Source organism: Phyllostomus discolor, chromosome 1, assembly GCF_004126475.2.
Source record: "Phyllostomus discolor isolate MPI-MPIP mPhyDis1 chromosome 1, mPhyDis1.pri.v3, whole genome shotgun sequence".
NCBI classification, from domain to species: domain Eukaryota; kingdom Metazoa; phylum Chordata; class Mammalia; order Chiroptera; family Phyllostomidae; genus Phyllostomus; species Phyllostomus discolor.
Genome location: NC_040903.2, coordinates 63,767,307 through 63,787,186, shown reverse-complemented (window position 1 = coordinate 63,787,186; position 19,880 = coordinate 63,767,307). Strand labels below are relative to the sequence as shown.

At 38.2% G+C, this 19,880-nt stretch overlaps 1 protein-coding gene across 2 annotated transcripts in view; it reads left to right on the top strand.

Moving 5' to 3' along the window:
• SLC39A12 (solute carrier family 39 member 12) overlaps positions 1 to 12,490 on the top strand; it is a 63,114-nt gene extending 50,624 nt beyond the window's left edge. For both annotated transcript variants that reach the window (XM_028507632.2, XM_036023706.1), the window contains exon 13: positions 11,919 to 12,490. In XM_028507632.2, the coding sequence (XP_028363433.1) occupies positions 11,919 to 12,047 (129 nt within the window). In that variant the 3' untranslated portion in view covers positions 12,048 to 12,490. The remainder of the gene's footprint in view (positions 1 to 11,918) is intronic.
• The last annotated feature ends 7,390 nt before the right edge of the window (positions 12,491 to 19,880 follow it).

The window sequence follows — 19,880 nt, the reverse complement described above, 5'->3', positions numbered from 1 at the left end:
AGTCCTGAAAACCGGAAAACCTTCTTCATGAGGTCAGAGAAGGAGATGTGATAACAGAAGTAGGGTCAGAGAGATTTGCCATTGCAGATTTTAAAGATGGATGCAAGGGTCTGGGAGGCAAGGAATGCAGGCAGCCTTTAGAAGCTGGGAAATGCAAGGAAACAGATTCTCTCCAGGGCTCCAGAAGGGAGAGCAGACCTGCTGACATACTCATTTTAGGGTGGTGACTCTGAAAGATAAATGTGTGCTGTTTTAAGCTGCCAGGTTTGTGGTGATTTGTTAACAGCAGCATAGAAGATGAATATATACCCCTGTGCTACTTACTAACCTTGATTTAGAGGCACTTGGGAACACAGGCTCCTATGCAGGGTTGTCTTATTCTGAGAATCAAAGTTCCTTGTAAGACACTTCTCAGACTGAAAGTCAAGAGGATTTTTCAGCTCCACCTTCTTCAACTTTTAAAAATTTCTCAGGAGGAAAAGACAAGCTCTGAAAGTATTGGTTTCTTCCAGAGTTTGATAAGAGAGACTTTATCTTTAACAAATGTGATTTATAGCTTAAAGAAGGAATTAATTTATTAAAAATATAAAAACGTTATGCCAAGAAAAGCTTTATTTCGGATCTGAAACAAGCTTCAAATCTTTAGGCAGTGTTCCTAAAGTCTTAGACCCTGTGACACTGTTTCCGTAGCACAGGCCCACAGGAGCTGCACGGAGCTGTCACTACGAATGTAACTGAACATGTCCCTAGAACTGGGGGAACAGGACGACTGCCCAGGATCCAGTGTGTTAATAACACTCAAGCTGTCAGTAGAGGAGCTGTAACTCAGAGAGATGGCTCGTGGGGAAGGAAGCGCCTCACTAATTCATGCAAAACAAAATAAAACAACCCCAAATTCAGGTGCCCCCTCTGTCTGGTACATCAAGGCAGATTAATTGAGAATATTATTGCCTGCCTCCAGCAGCACAAAGTTCACCCAATGCCTTCCCCCTTCCCTCTGCACATTTTTCTGGAGATACTCTTTTAAAAATTCTGTTCCTCATCAAGACTGTTACCAATGTTCCTTCAATCATGATTTCACTTACATAATAAAGGGGGCAGAATCAGCAAGATTGAAGAACAGTCACTTAGAGAAATTTGCCTATCTGCCTTCTTCTGGAAAGTGTCTCCTACAAGTAAAATCTCAGCCAGACTTTGCCTGAAGCATTTTTCAATTTCCAGATGATTTTTTTTGTAGAAAAGGTAAAGAATATTTTGAATTTGAACTTAAGATCCCTTGCTTTTAAAATATACCCAAACACACACAAACAAGATTTAAATATTAAGCCCAGTCAATAGATAAGATTATCAATAGTGTAGATAAAAAGTATATATTGGCTTCTCTATAATTATTTTAGTTCAGTAACTGTAACAGCTTCAAGATAGGGAATTGGGTGAAAAGAATGTAAATTGATTGACAAAACAGCTGCCTTTGTAGTTAGGCTTCACCTTGTAATCACCCAACTGTAAAATTAAAATAAAATAGAATCTATACTTTTAGGACATTGATCCTATTCCTTCCTCCACATTATTTATTCTGTCTTCTAATTTATTGTTTGACTGAGTCTTTCTCAGAAAAATCTGGATAAATCCAATGCAATTCAGCCAGTAATCTATAATCACCAAGTTGGCTCTTGTAAATGAGTCCTTTCTCCATGCAAAAATCTGGTAAGCCATCATTTCTTTGTAGTTTGGCAATACCTAAGTATAATGCCCTTTAAACAATATCCATCCATAGAAAGGGGGTATTTCTTTGAAAAATACATGTAAAATGACCTTGGTATATGTATTTGCTTTCAACATATATCATATTTAAAAATCAATGCATGAAGCTGACACCATTTAAAATACTCTTCTGCTGTGAAAAAAATGACAAGCATCTAAAAACAATTTCAGGCAGCAAAATTAATATAATTTAACATTCACAATTATTTCTTCACAGGAGCAAGAAGGATGAACCTTTCCTACCAACAATTTTGAAAGATTTCTATTCTTTCTCTATAAAACTAACAGAAATGTTCATATTTTTCTGCTACTTATGTCTTTTTCTTGTAGCTAGTCTCCTAAATCACTTTTGTGTATGTACACACACACACACACACACACACACACACACACGTCTTCTAAAGTAATCCATTTCTTATGAAAATGTTAAAGGTGCCCATGGCTCTCTTTGCTAAGCTAAACAAGTAAAAATTTTTCTGACCGAATCACTTTACCTAAGGAAAAAATAGTGAGGTGAAATGTTAGGTACAAGTGAAAAACAGGTAACATTTTTGTCTCTCCTAGTTGGGAACAACCATGATGTGGTCTTTGTCTTGTAACTCAGTTTTCAAAACAGAAAATGTCATTTATCTTCTGCTGCAAACTTCTTCATGAATTTCGTTGGGAAGATGCCATTGAGAATTTAGAAGTATATAATATCCTGTATTTGCATATTTAACAAAATATCTAATAATGAATTTTAATACATGATTTTAAAATAAGCCTCTAGTTTGGCAACTCCAAGTACATTGAGAGCTGTGGTCTTTGCTTTCTTGCTTGGTAAGAAAAATTAAGAATGCTATAATAAGTTGTTCTTAACTGCTAATTTAAAAAGGCCTAAATTCAAAATAGGCTGTGTGTCAACAGGAATAAGTCACCCAATTTCAAGATATTGTTGAGTTATTACCCCCATCTATGTTGAAAGTCCTACTGTTAATAATAAAATATAATAACTAAAGGGAAACACTCTGACATCCCCCCTTCACATTGCTGTCAAAAGGAACAGCCAAAGTCTGTGTAAAAATTGTCTCTCCCTCCCCTTTGCATGGAGATGTCCAGAAATCCCAGCACCATGTATTGAAGAGACTATTTTTGTTCCATTTTATTACTTTTGTAATTTTGTCAAAGATCTGCTGATGATACTTTTGTGGGTCTATTTCTGGTCTCTCTATTCTGTTACAATGATATATTTGTTCCTTCACAATAACATACTGCCGGTTACTGTAGCTTTATAGTGAGTCTTGAAGTTGAATGGTGTCAATTTTCCAATGTTTTTCTTCTCCTTCAACATGACGTTGGCTGTTCTGGGGCTCTTGCATCTCTGTGTAAACTTTAGAACCAGTTTTTTAATGTCCATAGAAAATTGGTAGGATTTTGGTTGGCATTGCTTGAATCTATGGAAAAACTGACATCTTGACAATATTGAGTCATATCCATGAACATGGAAATTCTCTCCATTTATGTAGTTTTTCCTTGATAGCATTCATTAGAGTTTTGTAGTTTTCCTCATATAGACCTTAAGCCTATTTTGTTTGATTTATAACTATTTAATTTTTGTTGCTAATGTAAAGGGTAATGCATTTAATTTAAATTTTACTTGTTCAGTCCTGCTACATAGAAAAATGATCAATTTTTGTATGTTAATCTTTTATCCTCCAACCTTGACATAAGCATTTATTAGTTCCAGGAGATTTTTGTGGGTGCTTTTCGATTTCTATAGAGATGAGCATGTCAACTGCAAGTAAAGACAGCTTTGTTTCTTTCCCAGACTCTGTACCTTTCATTTCTTTTTCTCCTCTTTTGATTCTTCTGTATTTGTTCCCCTCCCCTCCCCTTCCCTCCCCTTCCCTTCCCCTTCCCTTCCCTTCCCCTCCCTTCTTCTCCATGAATCTGAGGAAGTTTCTTTCTATCCCTAGTTTTCTGTGGGGTTTTAACATGATGTGCATTGGATTTTGTCAGTGTGTTTTTACACATTTGTTGATATGATTATGTCATTTTTCCTTCTTTATCTTGTTGGTCTTGTAGTGTAGATTATATTAAGTGATGTTTAAATGTTGAATCAGCCTTGTATACCTGCCATAAATCCCACTTGGTTGTGCTGTATAATTTTTATACATTTTTTTAATGCAATGTGCTACTATTTTGAATTCTGTTCATGAGAGAGATTGGTCTGTAGTTTTCTTTTCTTGTAATATCTTTGTCTAGTTTTGGTATTCAGACAAAGCTGGCCTCAGAATGTATTAGAGAGTTAGAAAGTATTTCCTCTGCTTCTATTTTCTGAAAGATTGTAGAAAATTGGCACAAATTCTTCCTTAAATGTCTGGTAGAATTTACTGGTGAATACATCTGTGCCTGCTGCTCTCTGTTTTGAAAGGTCATTGAATCTATTTTATAGATAGAGGTCTGTTCAGATTGTCTACTTGTTCTTCTGTGAGTTTTGGCAGATTGTGTCTTTTAAAGAATTGGTGCATTTTATCCAGGTTATCAAATTCATGATAATAAATTTGAGTTGTTTATAACTGTTTTTTATTTTGTTTTATTTTCCATGGAATTTGTAGTGATGCTCCTACTTTTATTTCTGATATAAGTAATTTTTGTCTTTTGTCTTTTTTCCCTAATTAGCCTGGGTAGAAACATATTGAGTTTATTGATATTTTCACAGAATCGAGTTTTGGTTTTATTGATTTGCTGTTTTCAGTTTTGTTGATTTTTCCTTTAATTTTTATTTTTTTCTTCTCACTTTGGATTTAATTTTCTATTTTTCTAGTTTCCTCAGATGGATGCTTAGATTATTGATTTTGGGTCTTTCTTTCTTTTTTCCTACTATTTGTCTCTAAGCACTGATTTCCTACTTCCCCAAAACTTTATTAATTACATCTTCATTTTCATTTAGTTCAAAATATTTTATTTTATTTTTTAAAAGATTTCATTTATTTATTTTTAGAGAGTGGGGAAGAGAGGGAGAAAGAGAGGGAGAGAAACATTGTCATTGCCCCTACTGGGGACCTGGCCAGCAACCCAGGCATGTGCCTTGACTAGAAGTCCAACCAGCAACCCTTCGGTTCATAGGCCAATATTCAATTTACTGTGCCACACCACCGAGGGCTAGTTCAAAATATTTTAAAATTTCTTTTTTGATCCTTGTATTATTTAGAATGATGCCGTTTCATCTCTATGTATTTGGGACTTTCCAGCTGTCTTTCTGTCATTGTATTTTAGTTTTATTCCATTGTTATCTGAGAGAGGCCATTGTACGGTTTCTGTTCTTTTGAACTTATTAAAGTGTGCTTTATGGCCACAGTGTGGCCTGTCTAGGTGACTGTTTAGTATGAGCTTGAGAAGAATGTTAATTATGCTGTTATTGGCTGAAGTAGTTTGTATATGTCAATTATACCCAGTTGATTGATGATGCTCTGCAGTTGAACTGTGATGTACTGATTTTTTGTCCTCTGGGTCTGTCCATTTTTAACAGAAATGTGTTAAAGTCTCCAACTATGATAGTGAATCTGTCTGATTCTCCTTGCAGTTGTGTTAGTTTTGCCTCCTATATTTTGACAGTCTGTTGTCAGGAAATACACATTAACGATTATTGGAGAATTGAGTCCTTTATCCTTATCTAATGTCTATCTTTATCTCTGATAACTTTCCTTGCTCTGAAATCCTGCTCTGTTGTGAATTAATGTATCTACTCTCAGTTACTTTGGATTGGTGTTAGTGTGATAGATTTTCCCCCATCCCTTTACATGTGTCTTTATATTTAAAATAGGTTTCTTATAGACAGCATATAGTTGGATCTTATTTTTTATCCAATCTGAAAAATGTCTTTGTATTTAGACCACTAACATTTGTAAATGCCTAGTGTATTTAGACCACTGACACTTAGAGTGATTACTGATATTGTTGTATAAATATCTGCCATTTTCACTACTGTTTTCTAATTTTGCCCATATTCTTTGTTGCTGATGTAATCTTCTTCACTTTTTCTGCCTTGTGGTTTTAATTGAGCATTTTATATTTTTCCATTTTGAGTCCTTTCTTAGTGTATTAATTATATTTCCCTTTTTCATTTTTAAGTGGTTGCCCTAGAGTTTTCAGTATACATACAACTAGTCCCACATCAGTTTCACATACCACTCTGCTGTTTCATGGGTAGTGTAGGTACCTTATAATAAGACAATACTCCAGATTCCTCCCTTCTATTCCTTGTGTCATTGCCACCATTCATTTCACTGGAAGTATGTGTGCGCACACAAAGCATGCCTAACCGAAGACATTGTTGCTGTTATTTTGAAGAAATTTGTTAGCTCAATTTAGAGGAAGAAAATAAAAGTTTTTATTTTACCTTTACTTATTCATTTTCTGATTCTCTTCTTTCTTTACGCAGATCCCAGTTTCTGACCTATATTATTTTCTTCTCTCCGTAAAACTTCTTTTACCATTTTTTGCAAGGATGGTCTACTGGCGACAATTTCCCTCAATTTTTGTTTGTCTGAGAAAGTCTTTAGTTCCTCTTCACTTTTCAAGGATAATTTTGGACTTACAGAATTCTAGGTTGGTAGTTCTTAACTATTTCACTTCAGTTTTTCTGCTTGTATAGTTTCTAAGGAGAATTTAGATGTAATTATTGTCCTTGCTCCTGTAAGATATTTTTCCCTCTGGCTTATTTCAAGATTTAAAAAAAATCTTTGATTTTCTGAAGTTCAAAAATGATGTGCCTATATGCAATGTTTTCATATTTATCACACTTGACGTTCTCTGAGCTTCCTGAATCTGCGTTTTGGTGTCTGACATTAACTTGGGAGAAATTCTGCTCTAGTAAGTGCTATTCTCTGTCTCACCTTCTTTCTCTCCACTGTTCAGGGCTGGCAGTGTGCCCTATGACCTCACTTCTCTGATATATCTAAGAAGAGTGGTTCCTTTTCCAGTTTGCCCAGGTTTTTACTTGTTGTTAGGATGCACTGGCAGAATGCTAATCTTATATGCCACACCTGAAACTAGAAGTCTTTAATGTGAACTTCTAAGTATACAGTTTGCAAATGCAAACAGATAATTGCAGATTTGCAAGCCAAATGATGACTTCCACAAGCAAGTTTCCACTTTTTTCTCAGCTGTGTGTCTTTTGCAAGGTTAAAATTAAAGTGTTTACAAATGTGACAGAGTTAGAGCAGCACATAGAAGGGGTGTCCCTAATTAAGCATAATTAGGGTGTCCTACAAAATAAGTTTGAGTTTTTTTCTCAAATTTTTTCTAGGGGCACTCATGGTTCTTCTTATCAAATGCAAATATACACCTGCCCCCTGTGCACAGTAGATGTCAGAATCCCTCTGAAGGGAGGAACGTGGCATAAATCAGTGTCAAGTGAGCTTCATGACGGAAAAGAAAATAATTTCTCTTGAAAACTGAGGAGGCCAAGATCTACACTTTCCTGAGAGAAAAATATTCACATTATAATTTTACCTTTATTGGAGACATCACCCAAAATTTTCAATAAGTGAATGTTGAATTTCTACATTTGAATTGTAAATTTTTAATCATGACAGGCCTTTGAAATTTTGTGTATTTTAGAAGAATTGAATGCTGAGCTTTCTATTTCAGCATTCACATATATGAACCACGCTGGAGGTAAATGATGAAATATCCAGTAACAGGCCTTTAATGTCCCTAGTAAGAAACCAGTTCCAGATTACAGGTGGAAATTAACAAAGAAGGTGGAAGAGTCTGATGTTCAGAAGTACAAGAAGGAGAGACAGAAGCTTGCTTCCAGATGTTTTATAGACCTTTCTTCTCTGTGATGAGTCCTCCCTAGTATACAATTATTACACATGAAAAGATGTTATTATTCACCCAGTTTCTTTCCTGATGTGTTCTAACATTCTCTGGGAGCGCTCATTTTAAAGCTCCAGTTATGGGGACTGATGTAAGTTTAAAACATTTACTTAATATTACTTTCTAAAATGTTCAGAAACCCTAATTAGCAGTTGTCCATTATAATTACTTCTCAGTTAGTTAATAGAACTTGCAGGGACCATTGTCTGTAGACAAGTCACAATCAATGTGTGGACTTGGTGCTTCTTGGGAAATTTCTTGCGCCTGATTGAAAATTGAAGGAAAGAACTTAATGGCATGTTAAAGGGTTACATTTTAGATAAAGGTTTTTTTCCCAGAATATTACAACTCCTTGACTATCACGTCTTGGCATCTGCTGATTTGAGTAGGGGAACTTGCTAAGCATGGAGGTAAAAAAGGAAGTTACTTTTTACTTCAAAGTTTCCAACTTTCTGGTAGAAATCTCAAGAACATTTCTCTTAGTTCTATCTTTGAGCAAGGCTATTTTGCTAACATTTCTCTTTTTTTTTGTCTAACCTTTTATATCAATGTCAACATACTCTATCCATCATTTCACCCTCTCTTGTCTTAGGGTATAAGTCAAGACCTGTAAAATTGTTTAATTCAGAAATAATTGCCCTTGAGCAAAAGGGAACTCTTCTCTCTTGAAAGTCAGGGGAAGATGGTGTTCCTTAAACTCTTATAGGAAATGTTAAAAAGAGAAAAAACAGACAAAATATGAATATATACACTTAATTTATCTAGACTTATATTTTCCTTCGAAATTTGCTGACTGAAATGTAAAAGAATATATATGGGTAGATTCAGAACAAGTGAAATGCTACAATCAGATGTGGTTTGAGCTTTGGCATTTTGTATGTGTACCTTTTGGAAGGACTTTCTGTAGAACTCTTTGGTATTTTGGTATGAACCCAAGAGATATTATGGTTCATATATTCATCCATAATCACCTACAAAATAGCCAACTAGTGTCTTAAAAGCAAGCTAAGCTGTGTTTTCTTATGAAACCCATTTGCGTGGGGGCGTGGGGAGTTCAAATAGGCCACCCAAGTTGAGGTTAAAGCTTAAATATCAGGATAAGAATCTCCTTAACCTGTTTTCTTAATGATGATTTTCACTGTCTGTCTGCATCTGTAGGCTTACAGTGTTAGTCTGGTGTTATAGCTTTTCTCAAGTGTGTATTGTCTACCTTGAAAACAGAACCAGTGATGTGATCTTTCATGATGAAGGCAGCATGATGTCTGGATATCATATTACATACTTTCATCACATGCAGTTACTATTTTATGCTTAATTGGATGTTGTTCCTGTTTCCCTTTTTTTCTAGTTTGGTAGAAGTGTGTTGGTCAAAATGGACAGAAATGAATTCAGACAGGGGGTGGGTCTTTGCAAGTCCTTGTGTGTCCTCTGTGGTGACGAGGTCCCCTTGCTTCCTTCCCAGTTCTGCCAGCACATCTGTGTGACTTTGGATTAGTCATTCTCCTCTCTGAGCCCATGCTTTCTAACAACTATAATGAGTTAGCAATTTTATTTCAGGATTGTGAGGAGAAAAGGGGAGGGGAGATATAGGAAAGGGCATAATAAAGTATGTGATGGAAGTAAGAGTGGCATGAGACCTTCCACCAGGGAGTCCTGAAGGACCTTGAGAGAAATGTGAGCTCCTGGAAGGCACCCCTGGATGGATGTCAAATTATCATAGACCTGATTATATTTGGTTAAAAACAAGCAGGGAATGTGCTGTACAACCCCACAGAAGACGTGGCATTTCATGTGAATTGTGGTTCCTCTAGCTCTGAAATACTCATGATGTTTTCTTGTGGTGATGCCATGTACATACTCACAATGAAGGGTTATTGGTTTTGTCCCTGGGAATGGGGCCATTGGCAGAGACTAGGGGTTTTATATGCTATTCAATTGTATCACTACAAGCAAACAGCAGGCCTGTAAGCTTAGGCTAAGTGAGATAAATATTAGGTTAAACAATTTGTAAACATATTGTGGCATTTTTGGATTCATTCATGATAGAAACAGAGATTTGCAGAAATTATCTAGACTCTAACTCTATTTCCATATCTAAAAATTTTGTCTATTAAATCTACCCTAATCAAGGCCTGCTTATTCCCAGCCAAATATCCTCAGTGGAAGTATGAGGCAGAGAGGGGAATTAGAAAGTGAGCCTAATAAATGTATGTTCATTGAGACATTGATGGTTTGAAAATTCACCTCAAGACCTAGCTATTGAACCAGAACATTTTCTTTTTTCTTTTTTTTTAAATTTTTTTAAAGATTTTATTTACTTATTTTTAGAGAGGGAAAGGAGGGAGACAGAGAGAGAGAGAGAGATAGAGAGAGAAACATCAATGTGCGGCCACTGGGGGTTATGGCCTGCAACCCAGGCATGTGCCCTGGCTGGGAATCGAACCTGGGACACTTTGGTTCCCAGCCTGTGCTTGAACCAGAACATTTTCACCACCATACTTATATCTTATCTGAAGTCTTTTTCTCCATGACAACTCACTCAAAATAATCATGCTGGTTCAGTAAACTATCTGCATTTTTTCACTATTTGCCAAGAAAGATTTTCCAGAAACTTCTTGTTTCTGTCAAAGATGAACAACAGACGGGTGGCACTAGAGACAGTGGAGGTAAAACAAGTTGTTAATTCAACCACATCCTGTAAGTGAGTATTAATTATTTTGTGTGAAAAACAAGAAGAAGGAACTATGTTTTATTCTAGTATTTGGAAATAAGGTTCAAGTTCGAGCCTTTACTTGACCTGAGATGGCATAACTTCTGTGTCTCACAGATACAATCTGAGACACAAATTCCCAGGACAGAAGGAGATCTATACTATCTGGCTTAGGAGTCAACTATTGAAAACCGCTTCCAAGCTATTGGGAATCAGAGGTATTAGGCAACTCCAACGATTTATTTTGTTAATCCCTCAAAAATACTACTAATGGCAAGCCCTTTGAGAATAAGGATTACATTCTCTAGATTTTCAAAGTGTCATTTTTAGTTTATAATAGATAATGAATCATACAGGATTTCTCTAACTAGCACAGTTGATTAACCTCATGTTTACAGACGGCTGTAAAATACCCAAAGAAGGACACATATTGAAGGCTACCCATCCACAAGAGCAATGCCGGGTCCTATTTTGTCTTTTAGTTCACTGATCCATGCTAGGGTATGAGACAGCAGGTTGCAATAATCCTAATCCTCCTTCCATCAATTGAGCTAATTAAAATACAGAAATATCCATCTCAAGCACATCCAAACAGAGTATTCAGGATGCTCCTGCACAGGCACTAAAAATTACATCAACCTGTTTCATAGCGCCATAAATCTAAAACCCTTGCATATTTTATATGCTTAACCTTTTCCTTGCTAGATAAAATAATCTAGTAATTCTCAACCAGATGTGATTTTTACTTCCCAAAGGGCATTTGACAACATCCGGAGAGTTTTTGGTTGTCACAGCTGGGGGCAGAGGGACAGCTGACATCTAGCGGGTAGAACAGGGAAGCTGCTAAAACATCACACAACCACAGGGGGTCTCCACAACAAAGAATTATTCAGCTCAAAATGTCAGTAAGGCCAAGGTTAAGCCTGTTGACCTGAGCCATGAATATGATATGAGAGAGAGATACTCACTCTGACCTTCTCAGGGTACGGCATTCAAAAGAATGTGAGACAAAAATATTTTGAGGCACTTCACAAAGGTGCTTGAGTGAACATTTCCCTTTAAATGGCGCTATGGCAGTCCGCAGATGTAAAACGGTAGTCACTTGTCTTTCTGAGAATAAAATAGAGCTTTAGCAGATGATAACTTGGTTGTTCTAAAGGTCAGGAAGACCTTGAGCTATCTCTTTGAAAAAAACAAATATAAGCTTTGTAAGGACCAGTGAAAGTAGTGGATTCATAAACATAACAGAACAGTCAAAAATGCCTTCCATCTATTACCTATTTCACATTCAAGCATTTTCCAAGAAGAAAAGTAGGAAGGTTTACATTTGCTTTCATTTGTTAAGTATGTCATTTTAGGACTTCTGACAAGAATGGAGCCTTCCAGCCACAATCAAGTGACTTGATTTATCTTACTTTTAAAAATTTTGGTAAGAGTAGGTATTAAGCATTTGTAATTGTTTGGGGAATTTGAAAGGTTATTAAGTTCTGAATAACAGAGTCTCTCATGTTTTCCCACCAAACTTTTCCCAGCAGTGAATATATCTGGATCTTATTCTGGTTTTTCATTCTTTTTTTAGCTTCCTGAAATGACTCATGTTCAAACACGGCGACCCTGGTTGATGTTTCTCCTGCAGAATTTTGGATTGACCCTAGGTTGGCTTTCTCTGTTACTCTTGGCTATATATGAACAAAATATTAAAATATAAATTGAGTCTCAAAATCCTTCAAAAATGAATTTAAATGGTCTCACTTTTACTTCTTTTGTTTTACTCTATAATGACTTGTAAATTAAGTTTTTTTTTCTTCTAGGTGATATGTGTGTCATTTAGTTCATTGACATATTAATTTTATAATGCAATTTTGTGTTTGTAGTGTATATATTTCAGGTTGTCCTTAAATGAAATTTTGTTATTAGCCTCCAACACTGTCATGGAAATCATACCATTTTTAGTTATTAGTAAATTCTAAATTAACTTTGGCAAACTTTCAAAAAATAGCATTTCCTTAATAAAGAATGTTTGTCTGTAATATTTGAAGTGGCCTGTTGGGATAAAATTTGCTGCAACTTCTTTGATGTCATTAATATATTTTTTCTGTGAGATTATAAACCATAAGCAAACTAAATTCCAAATAAATGTAATAAAATTTAGCCTTAATGTGATGTTTGTATTACCCTCCATTCACGGATGTCAGGTTCTGAATCAACTCTCACGAAGCCGATATAGTGTGGTTCACCCTGAAGCATTTCCCACTGTCTTATAAATGCTCATAAATAAGCAGACTTGGGAAGCCCGAAGGATAATATGTCAGCATTCTTCTACGTAATCACCACAAGAAATCTGTTCTAGGCAAGGAGAACTACAAACAAAAGACAGAGTAAAAAATTGTTAAAATAACAAAGCTTAAGTCAAGTGGTAGATTAATGCGTCAGCTCACACAGATTTAACAGAGTATGTTTATGGGAATAATATTACTGACAAGTGAGATATATTTTATACTCTTTCTGAGGAAATACACCCCTAAACATTATTTCAGTAGGCAAGTTCATGAAATGTACAAGCAACATAACTGATAACCTAGCAGAATTATTGAAATAGAGAGTAGACCTGGTTTTAGTCATTTTTCTTGGAAAATAAATGCCTGATATTTTTCTTATTATTTCATGATATATCTTGACAAGAGAAAAAGCCCCTTTTCCTGCCCATATGGCTCATGGCACTCAAGCCAATGCATCTCCGCTACCTCTTACTCAGCCCAGAAGGCAGAGCGCTGTGCCACATCCCACCCCCACATGGGCTTTTTCAACAACCTTTATTTCATTTCAGAATTAGGTGGGCTCCTTCTTCCATTGTTTTTAGAGCTTGATTTTAGGGGCCATCATGATTAGTGCAATAGTTCTCAAACCTTGGCATACATGAGGATTGACTTGTGGATTTACTAAAATACAGACTGCTGGGCTCCCTCCTGAGAGGTTCTGATTCTGTAGGTCTAGAGGGGAAGGGGCTGAGACCTTGATTTTGAATAACTTCCAGGTGATACTGATGCAGCTGCTGCTGCTGCGGGTCAGGGCAGCCCTCTGAGTCCCACGGGTGTGGTAGAAGTCAGGTGCACCTGGCTTCACAGAGAAGCATGCACAAAATGCAGCCGCCTGGGGCCGTGTGATTTTGATTAAACCTGACCTGAGTTCCTAGTTTGAAATTCCTTCTCTTGGTCCCCTTGCCTTTGAGCATCGGATATATCACGGGAGTTACTGGATGACGAGTAATATACACATATTTGCCTTGAAAGGCAAGAAGACCTGACACGGGGAGCTTTGCCTTCTTTTGTCAGAGAATAACTCGTCGTCAAACAAAGACCCCTTTGTGTCCGTCAGCGCAATGTGCAGGTTGCATAAAGTAGCACCTGGTGCCCTCTGTGTTTGTGTTTCTATGAACAAGTTCTGATTTTAACATTAAGCCTTAATTTAAGCCAATTTAATTAGAAAAGCTCTAATGATGACTTCCTTCCAAGTTCCGGTTTAGAGTAGTTTGGGGCTAGCTAAATTAAAATTTGTGACGTGAGCTACTCAACTTTATAACCTTCAAGTTAGGCAGGTTTAATTTGCCTCCTCAGGTGAGGGTGAGGGCAGGGATCAGAGGCAGGGATCAGAGGCTGGAAGGCAGCTAGCTGCTGGGAGGATTTGGAGGGACATTCTCAGCGAGTACTCTGCAAGGCCGTCTCCAGTGCCCTGATTGTAAGCAGAGCCCTGGCCATGAGGGCTTCTCTGCAGAGGTCATCCTAAGAACAATGTGACATAGTGGCTCCCAAGGGCACCTTTCTCTGCTCACCACTCCTCCCTCATGCTACCTTAAAACTGGCTCTTCATGAATTAATCCACATCAGGTGGATATGTTTGCTTCTGCAGGCCAGCAACCCAACAGCTGCAGCTGGATTTCCAGCCACCAGCCACCTTAGTATTGCTAGAAATACTATTTTCCTCAAGACTGAATGGAAATGATAAAATATTTCACAACTATTTGCCTTCTAAATATGGACAGCATCTAAACTTGGGATGGCTGAACATCATCATCCCATTAAATCATCCAAATTCCATGTTACTCACTGAGATTTGGGGTAAATGGTGTTTGCCTTGAAACCAGATTTCTCAATAATGAGAGAGTATTTCTGTCTAGTAGCACTAAATTTAGGATTCTAGTGTATTTGTACTTGGTGATTAATTTTTATTTAGTTACTGAACTAGAAATGGTCCTGGCGAAAAATCAAAGAGCAGATCATACAGAAAGAAATCTTATTTGAACATCCATCACCACGGACAGGGCCATCTTTGGGGAAAGGGCAATTGCACCGTATCACTGTGAGGCGGAACGCAGGGCCTGGGAAGGTGGTTCCACGGCTGTGCACTGACCAGGGCCACAGTGTTATAGAAATGTGCCCACAAAGTACAGCCCACGCTACCCCTCCGCCACCCCACCCAGGACCCAGAGTTTCGAGGTGAGAGTGTGCCTCTCTCTGCAAGACACACCTTTCAGATCACTGTACATTTACAACCTTCTGCAAAGCTGCAGTGAAAAGTTGGGATCACCGTCTGCTAGTCACTAGTGTGGACTTGGGGCTCTTGTGAGATCATTAAGAATTTAGGTTCTAAACTGAATGTGGGTTCAAATCCCAGGGATGCCACCTCACAGCCTCACAACTTATTTGAACAATAATTTCTTCTCTGTGAGTGAGGTTAAAAATAGACTCTACCTCATAGGATTGTGGCGAGGACAATATGGGACAAGAGCTCATGAAGCACTTAGCACAATGCCTGGAAAACCTTGATGGCTTAATAAATATTAAATCATCAGTAGTGCCCTCCTCTTTCATAGTCTCCCTCTCAAGACTCTACCTTGGGTCAACAAAATGTCTTCTTGGTGGAGAATGGATATCAAGCCTCTTTCTGTAATTCTAATCCTCTTCTGAAGACTCCAAGCCAGCCCCTACTGGTAGAGCCAGAGAGACCAGAGGGGGTGGCTCTGGTTGACCCTGCTCTGCCCAACTCCCAGGGAAGGCTTCATCCCTGGCCACAATGCTTTCACTCAGTGTGAGCCCTTCCCTCTTATACTTTGTTTCTCATAAAAAACAAAGACCAAGGATTGGAATATGTTCCACTCCAATCCATTTCTGAGGATGGGGAGGTTGAGTAATGGAACCTGATGGAGAGGAATTTTTCTGAGGTCATGGTTATTGTTACAACCTTATTTCAACTCAAGCAAAAAGTAGTTTAATTGTTTCTTTTGTTGCCAATGCACCCACAGACAAAATGAAACCAGCTCTGAAAAGCATGCAGCCCTTCAGGCTAAATAGGCACCCTCCAGCTGTTGGCACATGAGTCTGCCCAGGTCTGTCTGGACCATGAGGGCGTGTACAGACAAGTGCCCTATCTCAGCTGGGCTGTACTTGCTTGCACTAGCAACCCTTGGCCCCTGGTGTGTGGGGATGGGCCTCACATTATCATGCTTTTACTTCCATAGACACCTCCCAAACCCCAATTGAGATAGTAGGAAGTTTGAGAAACCAAAATCACTTTCTTAAATCAAAAGAGATCTTGCCCCACATGCCATGGCTCCTTTGAAGGACCTCTGGAATGGGTTTGCACATCCTGCCACTGTACCACCTCCCCTGCCCTCCTTCCCACAATGTTCCTGCCTCAAAGACAGAGAGAGTCTCTGTCATATGGACTCCCTCCCTGCCAGGCACCCCGCCCTCTGCACCCCCACTACACACACACTCTTAACTTAGCTTTGCAAAGTTTCTTATTTCTTGGAAGCTTTCTTTCATTGCATATTAACTCCCTCCAAAAAGGTTCTTTTTTTTTTCTTCTCCAGAGAGGGGTGCTTTGTCCGCTGGAACCCACCTGGACTGCCATTGGTTCCCATCTGTACCCTTAGCTTCCCTCATACTTGTGGAAAGTATCTAGGATATCTCGTTTATGGGTTAGGTGTGTCTCATGATCTCAGCATTGCCCTTAACTACCAAGATATGCCGAGTGCCCATAGACTTAGCCCACAACCTTACATGACACTGTACCGAACTGACGTCAGAGGTTTAATTTAACCCTTTAATTTTATAGTGGTGACATAATAGCAAATATTTTCTATAGCATTACGTGCCAGATACATTAAAAGTTCTTTATGAGAGTCATTTAATTCTGTTAAGAACCCTAAGAATGTAGGTCTTCACCTCCTTTTACAGATAAAGATACTGAGGCTCAGGCAGGTCAGTTAACTTGCCCAAGCCTGGCTGCAGAATCTGCGTCCTAATCCCCCTACCGCACAGTCTCTACAGAGAGAGTGAGGTTTGGGCAGTCGAAATGGTTGCCCAAGCTCTTATCTACGTAAAGGAGTAGACATCAGACTTGATTCAGATCTCTGACTTCCAGTCCGGCAATCCTAACAATCTGCCATCCTCCCTGGCCCTGCCCCGTCAAAGCTTCTCACCCCTCAGGTCTCAGTCATTCAAGGCTGCTTTTACTATTCCAGTTTATACTAGTTTCTCCCATGAGGATCTAGCATCTTCTCAGCAAGTTTTTAAAATGGAGATACAATTGATGTATAACATTATATTAATTTAGGTGTATAACATAGTGACCTGACATTTGTACATACTGTGAAATGACCACAGTAAGTCCAGTTAACATCCATCACCTCATGTAGTTACACTTTTTTTCTTGTAATAAGAACTTTGAAGATGCGCTCCTAGCAACCTGCACATACACGATAGAGTATTATTGACTATAGTCTCCGGGCTGTATATTGTATCTCATGACTTATTTGTTTCATAACTACAGACGTTTGTACCTTTTGAACGCCTTCACCCATTTCTTCCCACCTCCACCCCCTCCCGCCTCTGGCATCTGCCACTCTGTTCTGTTTGTCCACGAGTCGGGTTTGTTGTTATTTGGGGGCCATATATAAGTGAAATCACAGGATGTGTCTTTTTCTCTCTGACTTATTTAACTCAGCATAATGGCCTCAGGATACATCCATGTGGTTGCAAATGGCAAGATTATCTTCTTATTATGGCTGAATAATATTACATTATACATACATTTTATATGGGTGTTTAGAGGCACTGACCCCAGTGCAGTGGAGAATTTGCATATAACTTTTGACTCCCCCCAAATTTAATTGCAACTGTCCCTCAGTATCCACAGTGATTGATTCCAGGACTCTCTATAGGTACCAAATTCCGTGGATGCTCAAATATGTTACATTAAATGGTGCAGAACAATGCATACAGTTGGCCCTCCCCATCAATGGATCCCAACTTCAGATCAAAAATACATTTTTCAATCTATGGTTGGTTGAATCTATAGATGAAAACCCCAGGGAAACAGAGGGCCAACTGTATGTTTATTGAAAAAAAATCCATCCACATATAAGGGGACCCATGTAGTTCAAACCCATGCTATTCAAAGTCAGTCACATACCACCTTTTCTTTATCCATCCACCAGTGGACAATTAGGTCATTTCCTTGTCTTGGACATTGTGAATAATGCTGCAATGACCTTTCCAGGTTAGCATTTCATTTGCTTTGAATGGATACCCAGAAGTACAGCTGGTGGATCATATGACAGTTCTATCTTTAATTTTTTTGAGAAAATTTCATACCACTTTTGATGGTGGCTGCACCAATTACATTCCCACCAACAGTGCCCCAGGGTTCCCTTTTCTCCACATCCACTGCAGCACCATTGTTTCTGGTCCTTCGATAACAGCCATTCTGACAGGGGTGAGATGACAGGGGTGAGATGACAACTCATTGTGATTCTGACTTGCATTTCCTGCTGATTAGTGATGTTAAGCACCTTTTCATGGACCTGTGGGCCATTTAAATGTCTCCTTTGGGAAAATGTATATATAGTTCCTCTGCCCATTATTTCATTGGTTTGTTTGGGTAATATTCTTATTTTTGTTTTTATTTTTATTTTGTGCTATTGAGTTGTATGTGTTCTTCATATATTTTGGATGTTAACTCCTTATTCTGATTTGCAAATATTTTCTCCCATTCAGTAAATTGCCTTTTCATCCTGTCGATGATTTCCTTTACCATGCAGAAAGGTTTTTAGATTGATGTATTCCTACTTGTTTACTTTTGCTTTTATTACCTTTGCTTTTGATGTCAAATCTAAAAAAAAAAGTCATCCCCTGGCTGGCGTAGCTCAGTGGATTGAGCGTGGGCTGCGAACCAAAGTGTCGCAGGTTCAATTCTCAGTCAGGGCACATGCATGGGTTGCAGGCCACGACACCCAGCAACTGCACATTGATGTTTCTCTCTCTCTCTCTTTCTCCCTCCCTTCCCTCTCTAAAACTAAAATAAATAAAAATCTTAAAAAAGAAGTCATCAAGATAGATGTCAAGCAGCTTACTGGCTATGTTTTCATCTAGGGGTTTTATGGTTTCAGGTTCCATGTTCAAGTCTTTAACCCATTTTTAACTGACTTTTTGTGTGTGTGTGGTATAAGCTAGTGGTCTAGTTTCATCCTTTTGCACATAGCTATCTAGTTTTCCCAACACTTTTTGGAAAAGACTGTTTTTCCCCCATTGTATATTCTTGGCTCCTTTGTCACAAATTATTTGACATATATGCATAGGTTTATTCCTGGGCTCTCTTTTTGTTTCAGTGATCCATGTGTCTACTTTTAGGCCAATATCATGCTGTTTTGGTTACTATATCTTGGTAATTCATGATGAATTCAGAGAACATGATGCCTCCAGCTTTGTTCTTCTTTCTCATGATTACTTTGGATACATTTGGGGTCTACCGCAGTTCCATACAGATTTTTAGGATTGTTTATTCTATTTCTGTGGCAAATGCTATTGGAATTTTGATAGAAACTGCCTGGGAGAAAGTGACTTCAGGATCCCTTTACAGCACTCTGGTATCAAACCTCAACCTATTCATCCACCTCAAGCTTTTGATCAATACAGTGAGTAACTGCAAAATGTTAGGCATACAAAGTCACCTCATGTAATTATTATGGATAAAGAAACTGTCTCATGTACTGTTTTAAATGCATGGCTCTTAAAAAAATGCAAAGGGAAATACCTGGCTATCAGGCCAACCTGGAAAAGATGGATGCTCTGGTGGCTACTAAGTCACCCAGCTCAGCTGCCATAATAAAAATAGATGGTAGTAGATGTCAGAAACTGCCTACCACTGGCTGGTGTGGCTTAGTGGATTGAGCACCAGCCTGTGGACCTAAAAGATCACTGGTTCAATTCCCAATTAGGGCACATGCCTGGGATCCAGGCTCAGTCCCCAGTCGGGCTGTGTGAGAGGCAACCAATCAATGTTTCTCTGAAATCAATGTTTCTGATCCTCCCTTTTTCCTTTCTTTCCCCTCTCTCTAAAAATAAATTTTAAAAATATTTAAAAAATAATAAAAAGAAATTGCCTTTTTTTTTGGCTCAAGAGAGATAGTATTCTGTGATAGTATTACCTGTGATAAACCCAGGTAATAAGTTCAATACTGGGACTCACATTTGGAGAATTT